General features: G+C 48.8%; 1 protein-coding gene across 4 annotated transcripts; it reads right to left on the bottom strand.

The window, feature by feature from the left end:
• Positions 1–302: 302 nt before the first annotated feature.
• Positions 303–8,279, bottom strand: Gjb1 (gap junction protein, beta 1). Of its 4 annotated transcripts, none has more exons than XM_087599264.1 (3): positions 8,166–8,279; positions 2,112–2,227; positions 303–1,774 (listed from the first exon to the last, which is right to left on the bottom strand). In XM_087599264.1, the coding sequence occupies exon 3, from the start codon at positions 1,756–1,758 to the stop codon at positions 907–909; it is 852 nt and encodes a 283-aa protein (XP_087455390.1). In that variant the 5' UTR covers positions 1,759–1,774; positions 2,112–2,227; positions 8,166–8,279; the 3' UTR covers positions 303–906. The 4 variants fall into 4 exon arrangements, with proteins under 4 accessions (XP_087455390.1, XP_087455391.1, XP_087455392.1 ...); XM_087599265.1 differs by lacking the exon at positions 8,166–8,279 and adding an exon at positions 7,852–7,917; XM_087599266.1 differs by lacking the exon at positions 8,166–8,279 and adding an exon at positions 7,126–7,256.
• Between the last annotated feature and the right edge of the window lie 956 nt (positions 8,280–9,235).

Here is a 9,235-nt window from a genome sequence, read left to right as displayed (position 1 = left end):
AGGGAAAGCCTCTCTCTCTCTCTCTCTCTCTCTCTCTCTCTCTCTCTCTCTCTCTCTCTCTCTCTCTCCTGAGAAATTTTTCTAGCATTTTCTGTCTCTCTAGAAGAGGCTGTCATTTATTTTTAAAACCAAAGAAAGGAGGGATGTGAATTAGCTATCCTCACAGCTTCCAGTCACTCTTCCCTCTGCCCTTTTCTTTTCCTGATCAGCAAAATGCCAACCAAGGCCAGCTTACCCTGGGGGAGGTCAGAGAGGAGGGTTCAGGGGAAAGAACTTCAACAAACACTCGAAACATCTCTTCATTTACTGTAAAATCCTGTTTAATGTGTAACATTTTCAGAGAGAGAGGCCTTGGGAACTGGGGACTGGGGGCAGCCCTGACCAACCCCCACTCTGATTTATCTGCCTGCTTCTCCCTCCAGAACTCCCCCACCCTAGATGTGTCCTCCTTTTCCTTGTAGCAGGCAGCAAGGCAAGCTCCCCTCCCTTCTCCATCCACAGTGCAGAGCCCCTCCTCCACTCTGCTTGCTCACAGCCCTCCCCACTGACATGACTCCCAAAGTGGGGTACCTGACAGCATGGGGGTTAAGATTAGTTTCCTAATTGGAAACACCTTCAGAACATCTCATCCCTCATCTCAGGGAGAGGGAAGAGGAAAGGGTATAGGCAGAAAGAATTGCCCACACCCTCAATAACCTTGAGCCCTGGTGCAGAAGTGGCTCCCCACTCCCAAGCCGGCCAGGTCTTTGACAGAAGACTCTCTGAGGAAGGGGAGTAGGGAGGGAGGGAAGGTTTGATGGAGTAATCCCTAGGAGGCAGAGGCCTGCTCACCAGCATAGGAGAAGGAGGGGCAGGCCTGGGTGGGGTGAGGGAGGGGTTGGATGGGAGGTTGCCTGGTACTCGGCATCAGCAGGCTGAGCATCGGTCGCTCTTCTCAGCCAGCCCGGCCCCAGTGCCAGGACTGCGGCGCAGTATGTCTTTCAGAGAGCCATCCTGCTCGCTCAGCAGCTTGTTGATCTCATTCTGCTTGTATTCAGGTGAGAGGCGGTGGCCGAAGCCCGAGCCCTTGCGGGAGGGCGGATTGGAGCGGCGCTGAGCACGGCGGGCACAGGCCCGGATGATGAGGTACACCACCTCCGCCACGTTGAGGATAATGCAGATGCCGGAGGCGGCGAGCATAAAGACAGTGAAGACGGTTTTCTCAGTGGGGCGGGACACGAAGCAGTCCACCGTGTTGGGGCAGGGGAAGGCCTCACACTTGACCAGCCGCACCATGGCATAGCCCGGGTAGAGCAGATAGAAGACATACATGAAGACAGCCTCAAACAGCAGCCGGAACACCACACTGATGACATAGGTCCACCACAGTGTCCCTGAGATGTGCACCTTGTGCCTCTTTACCTCTTCCAGGTGAAGGGGGTCCCCGTGCCCCTCAAGCCGTAGCATTTTCTTTTCTATGTGTTGTTGGTGAGCCACGTGCATTGCCACGAGGAGAGCTGGGGTGGAAACCAAGATGAGTTGCAGGGACCACAGGCGCACATGGGAGATGGGGAAAAAATGGTCATAGCAGACGCTGTTACAGCCCGGCTGGAGGGTGTTACAGATGAAAGAAGACTTCTCATCACCCCACACGCTCTCTGCAGCCACCACCAGCACCATGATTCTGAAGATAAAGATGACGGACAGCCATACTCGGCCAATGGCTGTAGAATGCCGATTCACGCCACTGAGCAAGGTGTATAGACCTGTCCAGTTCATCCTGCCTCATTCACACCTGGGAAACAAGAGGCAGGAAGCAAGCTGTCAGGTTAGGGCAGGAAGCTAGGCATGGTAATGCTGCCTCCCCTGCCCCCATCTCCTCTAAGAGCTGCTGACTGGCAAGCAAGGATGGCCATTGCTTTCCCTCTTGGCGCCAGCCTTTCTTCCTTTGCTTGACTTGACCTCTCTGAGCCCCATCCCCTTTCTTCACATACATCCAGCATTCATTCCTCTTGAGTCCCTTTCTTCCCCAGGCCTAACTTGTTCTGCTATTAGCCCACTCTTCTGGCTCCTCCCCCCGACCCCCAGCTCCTTTGCACCTGACTTATGGCAAACCCAGATAGCCCGGTTACCTCGGGGGAGCGCCTATCCTTGAGGCCACCCAGACAGCTCCCCTATGGTCTCATGTCTGTGTAGGGGGAGTGGTCCCTGTGGTCGCGCCTGCGTCCCAATTCATCGCCTCCCGGTGCTGGAGAGTCATATGCTGCTTTATACCCAGTGTCTGTACAATGGGACCTTTGTGGGGCGCTGAACAACACCCTTTAGAATTCAGATCAAACGCCCTGACTTCCGCCCACCCTACACACAGAGCACTTGTGTCCCAGCGCCGGACACCCAGCCTGCACCCACCTGTTCTGTGCCCGCCCGGTCCATCGCCGCACCCGCCCCATGGCCCCACCAGAATAATGGCTCTGGGGGAGGGAGATAGAACACAGACAGGTGCTCCCAGGACCCCAGGGAGCCAGGATCCTCTGGACTAAGGCTCTGTCCTATATCTCTGCCAGAAACATCAGCAGGAGTTTTCCTAGGCGTAGGTTCCTTTCCGGGGATGGATGAACCAGAAGAGAGGAGACTGGGAGTACCAAGTTTATCAAGCCAGGAGCTGTGCTAATCATTTCCCCATGCAGTCTTCCTTTTGAGCCATTTAACAATCCCGTTACCCACTCAAAGTCACCATGGCTAAAAACGATGAAGCACAAAAGAGTCTAAAACAGAAGACCTGACTCTTACAGCAGCAAATTTCTTGCACTTTTGCTGCTGGTGTCAGCCAAAGAAAAAGCTGGCCATTAAAAAAAGAAAAGAAGGCTAATTTGATGTCACCTTATGTTTTTAAAAATCAAGGAAGCTGTCTAGCTGCAAGCACATTCCAAATCCATCGAATTATGAGTATCTCTCAGTAAAGCTGCAGGAAAGAGACCCTCTCCAGGGCCTTGGCAGGTGGGCACCTGGTGAGGACTAAGCCAAAAAGAGAATGTGATAGTCACCAGGCAAGTAGCAGGTTGGACAATGGACTATGCAAGGGTCATGTAGCTTCTGTTTATATCGGATTGTTACCTAAAGTGACCTTGGGCTAGTTGCTGATTTTTAATGAGCCTGATTGCCCATCCGTTGATGGGGCCATCCCCAGGGTTGCATGGGAGTGGTTGAAGCTCCAGCAGGTGATCAAGGGGTTAAGAGAGGAAGAGGAAGCAATGTTGCCTTAGGCAGCCAAAAGATTTGCCAAGCCCAAGACCTCTCCTTTTCCTCCCCACTACTGTGTGGTTAACCTAGAGTGTCTGATGTAGAGCAGACAGCTTAGTTGCTTCCCTGGCCCCAGTGTCAAGCGCGTTGTAATCTCCTGCTTATGAGCATGCCAATGACTCTAGGGAGGAAATTCTCCTCTCTCCCTTAGGCAGACAAAGAAAGCCTCTCCCCACCTCCCACCACTTCAGCCATTGAAGTTGAAAAGAGGTTTGCTAGCAGCAGCTGAATGAGAGCAGAGCACCTTGTGCCTGGACCTACAGAAATGCAGCAAAATGCAATGCATTTTCTCCCTTACCCAAGGCACCCCTACAACAGGGCGGTGGGTGCAGGAAGAAGCTTTGCAATCAGGTCTGGATGGCTCTCTTGGTTATAGAGGAAAGTGGCAGTGAAATAGTCAGGGGAAATAATTGAGGAGTGAAAGGAAAGCAACAGGAAATCAGGGCAGATGGCACACACCTGTATTCTGACGGGCTGGGGCACGATGGTTAAAGCAGCAGGCTCACTTGAGTGCAGAAGTTTTAGACCACTCTCACCCACTTGTAATCTCAGCATTTGGAAAGTGAGGGGTCAAGAAGTCAGGGGCAGCCTCAGCTATATGATTTCAAGGTCAACCTGGGTTAGATTTGACCCTACCTCAACACACCACACACACACCACACCCCCCCACACACACACTCACTCACACACACACCACACAAACCCAAAAGATAAGAGTTCTAGACTCATCTGTGTGACTTAGTGAGGTTCAATCACAAAAATATAGCGGACAGAAGAAGAGGGGATAGTCTACAGGATATAAGATAAGTCACTTTTCTAAATGATATTTCTTCATTAGTATTTTTTGAAAGCCCTGTCAGGCATGGTAACACACATCTTTAATCTCACCACTTGGGGAGGCAAGGACAGGCAAATCGCTTTGAGTTCAAGGTCAGCCTGGTCCATATAGTGAGTTGTGAACCAGCAAGGGCTACAAAGTGAGACCTCCCTCCCCTGTCTCAAAAAAAAGAGCCAGTTGTAAAAAAAAAAACAATCCACCTTTATCCCTAGCACTGAAGAAGCAGAGGCAGGCAAGATCTCTAGAGTTCAAGGTCTCCCTGGTCTACATCATGAGTTCCAGGACAGCCAGGGCTACATGGAGAGAGAGAGAGAGAAAGAGAGAAATAAGGAAGAAAATGATGTTTTTGCCAATGAGATATAATGAGATATATTAGGCTTCACAAACTGGATGTGGGCTTTGGGTCAGTGGTAGAGGACTTGCTTTGCGTGTATACAGCCCTGGGAGTGGAGAGTAAACTGGGGTAGCAAAGTGGCTCAATAGGTAAGGGTGCTTGCTGTTAAGACTGATGACCAATCTGATACCAGAATCCACATGGTGGGTGGAAGGAGAGAATTGACTCCGGTAAGTTGTTCTCTAGTTTGCACATACAAGCACCTAGTAGTCTTGAATATGTAGTCTCTCCTGTGATCCTAAGGAAGGGGGACATTGAGATGACTCAGCAGGCAAAAGCACTTGTCACGCAAGCCTAATGACCTGAGAAGAAAACCAGCTCCTGAAAGTTGTCCTCTGATTTCCACATGTGCTCCATGACACTAACGTGCTCTAACACTGACACATATAAACATTATAAACACACACACACACACACACACACACACACACACACACACACACACGGGCTAATAATAAATAAGAGGAAAAAATAAAGAACAACCTTGGGAGATAGGGTGTTAATTGTTTTGTTTTTGTTTGTTTTGTTTGTTTGTTTTTTTGCCTCTTGTCACTGAGGAGGAAACTGAGGCAAAAGAAAGGTCATTAATGCCTTTAATCCCAGTACTCAGGAGGCAGAGGCAGGTGGATCTCCGAGTTTGAGACCAGCCTGGTCTACAGAACAAGTTCCAGGGCAGCCAAGGATACACAGACCTTGCCCCCTCCTCCCCCCTCAAAAAAAAAGGAAAAAGAAAAAGAAAGAAAGAAAAGAAAATGGAAAATGAAAAAGAAAAGAAAGAACAAAAAAAAGGTTCCTGAGGGTCATACAGTCACCAAGTGACAGAGATGGGCTTTGAGAAAGGTAAGGTTGATATGAAAGCTCATATTCTTTCTGTAAGTTCTGTGGCCTCAAGAACTCCAAAGCAGACTGAAGGTGTTCTCTCTTTTCTCCTCAGAAGTGCCCCATACACTGTCTGACCAACCTTAAGTTTCTAGGTCCTTCTAAGAAGTTCTTTGCCTCTTTCTTGAGTTTTCTGGGACACGGCCAGTAGCTCCCTTTAGGATCTCTAAGAGCCCTTGTGTGGGCACTGGGATTCAAGTTTTGCTTTGTCTATGTCAACATCAATAGCTAAAGGGCGCATTTTAAAAACATTCAGGGAAGTGACCTGATTTTGAAATCCAAACTGTTTCCCTGACTTTAGGTTAAAGTCCAGATATTGATATGGTTTGAGTTGCACCAGGCATGTTTTGCTCTGTGTTTAATTAGCTAGGGTTTCTGAGGCCTTGACAAGCTTGGGGTTCGGGTTTACACAGCACTTGAACATAGTACAAAAGTAGGAGTTCACGAGCAGTTCTGTAATGCTATCTCCATTTTTCAGACCAGGAAGTTGAGATTCAGAGAGGTTCAGTAACTTGTTTCGCAGACAGTTGCTCTGCTGCCAACTAATAGAATCAAATTCCGAAATGATTTTCCTCAAAGCCTTTGAACAGAGCACGGCTTTTGAAGGCTGCTTTTTAAGGAGTGTTTATTCGGAGACAGGGCACAGAACTCAGCAAAGCTGTACTCCGGTGCAAGTTGGCATGGTGTGTGCATGTATGGTCCATTCATCACCCCAGTCTCCCTTCATGCCCTGTCATTCCTTTCACCTGCGTTTGAATCTTTGTGTTTTGTGGGTTTGGGCAACAAGGCCCTGTTGTGGCTGGATGAGGTTAGACTCAGGCCCAGACACCAGGGTTGAGGGTGTAGCTCGGTTCGTAGAGGGCTTGCGTAGTTATTAACATGCAGCCCTGGGTGCCCAGAAGTCGTACTGCATGTGTTTGCTTTCTGGAGGTGGGAACATGAGGATCAGGAGTTCAAAGTCACTCTCAGCTACATAGTAAGTTTGAGGCCACACTGGGCTATATAATATCCTGCTCAAAAACAAACTAACAAACAATAAAAAGAGGGGAAAAAACCCCAAACTCTATGTGCCATTCCTGACTCACAGGCCACCCATGGTCAGGAAGGGATTGGGGCTTTCTTAGAGACTTCTTTGGAGTTTTTGAATGCTTTCATCAGGTTGGTGTGGTTGAAGCCAGTCTCACCTGGCGCCTTCTCTTCCCTTGCTATCTTCCTGCCTCTACCCTGTGACTGTACAGTACCTTAGGTACTGGCTTACTTTCCACCCTGCCATCTATCCATCTGCTGTGGCCAGGCTTGGTCACCATGACCAGTCTGAGGGATTCACTTTTCTTTCTCCCTCCCCGTGCCGGGCCTCTTCATACCACTTGCTTCTGCTGACCATGCTCCCATCACCAACGCTTCTGCTGACCATGCTCCCATCACCAATGGGATGGTTGCTACTTGTTCCTCCATCATCCACTTCCCTTGCTAGTGTTGTTTGGGCTCATAATGACAGCCACCATTTATAGAATGCCTCCAGTACATCAGGACCTACATGTTCGTGAACTCTCATCCTCTAGACAGCCTTAATCCACACATGTAGCCAGGTTAGTCGATTTCACAAACCTCATGTCTCAAGCCTTCCGAGTACTGGGATAGACATATGCCACCTTGCCTGGAAAATGCTGTAACTTATCATGCATCTGTTAAACATGTACTAAAACTCAGGTTGCAAAGCATATTGGCCCCTTACCAATGGTTTCTGCTCATTAAAATGTCTTGGAGGTTGGGTAGTGGAATCCCAGTACTTGGGAGACAGAGGAAGGCAGATCTCTGAGTTTGAGGCCAGCCTGGTCTACAGAGCGAGTTCCAGGACAGCCAAATCTACAAACAGAAACCCTATCTCAAAACTCAAAATAAAGTAAAATAACAAACTTCTGTTGTGATTGGGCTAGCTTGCACATGCTCTTAATCCTCTGTCTCACTCAGGGGATAGAGGTAAGAGGATCTCTGACTTGAAGCCAGCCTGGTTTTTACAGAAAGTTCCAGGACAGTTAAGGCTACATAATGAGACCCTGTCTCAAAGAAAGAAAGAAAGAAAGAAAGAAAGAAAGAAAGAAAGCAAGCAAACAAATCCTTTTGTGTATATTCTCCTTTCCTTGTCTAATATTCTAAGCCTGTGGGTTCTGACAGCTGGAATGACTGTTTAACAGCTGGGAGACACCTTCCAATACATCCTCAAACCATCAGTTACCCGAAGTTCATCTTGAGCCTGCCTGCTCCCCTCAAGCAAATAGGAAGGCATGCCCCCACATCCTTGGGTCTGTTGGCAAGCTTACACTGGGCACATGCCTGCTTTACCTCATAATCAAGAAAAGAAAGCAGCATCTGGCATTGTCTTAACAGTTTCATGGAACCCTCCCCACCCCACCTCACCCCCACATGCCAAAAAGTATCTCAGAAAGGCAACCTTAGTCACCTTATGCTGAGAGTTCTTCAAGTCTGTCTTCCCAGGAATCTGTCCCATAAGGGCATGAAAAAGAGGCTGAGGAAAAAGAGCGAGAAGAGAAGGAACTTGGTGTCTGAAAGTTGAGAGTTGGAAGCTGAAGAGAGAATTTGAGCAGGCAGGGCACCTGGCAGGTGGGCATCAGAGGGAAGCACAGAAAAGCCCTAAATGGCTGAAGGCTGAAGTCAAGAGAGGGGAAGACCCAGGCCTCTTCCCAGTCAGCATTTCTACCCCAGCACTATAGCAGCCCACCATAACCCCCCACCCTCAGCTTCCAAACTCCTCACCTCCCTGGCACTGCCACACCTGGTTGCAACTGCTTTTTCCCAGGGAATGTATGCAGGCGTGTCTGTCTGTTCAATGCCACTAGGTACTGTCAAAGCCCAGCCCAGGGGAGGGACAAGCAGCCCAGGACCGGAGCTTGACATGGCCCACAGCCCAAGAGGAAGCAGAGAAACATTAACCAGCCCCACCCCCGTTCCACACACAATCATTAAACAAGATTGATCTCTGAGTTCCCAATGGATTTGGATCTAAAGTTCTTGCCCTGTCCCAGAGGAAGAAAAGCATCATTTGTCATTAAAATGCCATATTGGACCTATGTGGGGGTACTGAACTGGATTTGGCTGCTTAACACATCTCAGCTATGCCCAACTCTTGGCCTTCAGTAGACCCACTTTGTGGGCAAGCAGCATAGAGGACTCTGGTGCTGTATGCTATCTCCTCTAGATCCCAGGCTCTAAAACTATGGACAATTGGGAGGACAAAAACACCAGAGGTCAAAATGGGAGAGGGTCTTGCTCCCTACCTATATAGCGATAGCAGGCTATCATTTGCTTTTTCCCCATGTACTTAATCGCTGGAGATAGACTGCAGTCGCAGTCATTCTAGTTACATCCCAGAATCATAAAACTTACTTAAAAAATGTCTTCTACTCTTAGGGCTAAGGCAGTTGATCTGTCATATGTAAGCAGAAACTCTTGGCAATCATTTAGGTAAACAGAATGTCAACCATTAACTGAAGGATCCATCTAGTTTCAAGGTCTCCGTACTGAAGGCTCATTTGAGGACCCTGGTCATTTTGCCACCGGACCACTGAAGAAACAAGCGAAGCCAGAAGAGCAGGTTTACTGCTTTCTCCTTGAGGTCACTGCCACAAATTGAGCCAGGGCCTCAGCTTCCCTCCGCCAAGTCTGAGTTATGCCAGATAAGTCAGCAGATAAGCCTTTACTGGATACCTACTGGGAAGCCAGCATAGGGCTCCATGCTGGGGTCAGGGGGACAGAGTAAGGGAGAACATGCTGACTCTCAAAGAGTTTATTAGTTTGGAGGTGTGGTTCAGTGTATAAGTATTTAG

This window comes from Rattus norvegicus, chromosome X (genome assembly GCF_021556685.1).
Source record: "Rattus norvegicus strain SHRSP/BbbUtx chromosome X, alternate assembly SHRSP_T2T, whole genome shotgun sequence".
Lineage (NCBI taxonomy): Eukaryota > Metazoa > Chordata > Mammalia > Rodentia > Muridae > Rattus > Rattus norvegicus.
Note: the sequence above shows the minus strand (reverse complement) of the source record. Positions and strands in the feature narration are given on the sequence as shown.

Coding starts and splice junctions, on each gene's coding strand:
- Gjb1 (XM_087599264.1), bottom strand. CDS start 1,758: ATGAACTGGACAGGTCTATACACCTTGCTCAGTGGCGTGAATCGGCAT.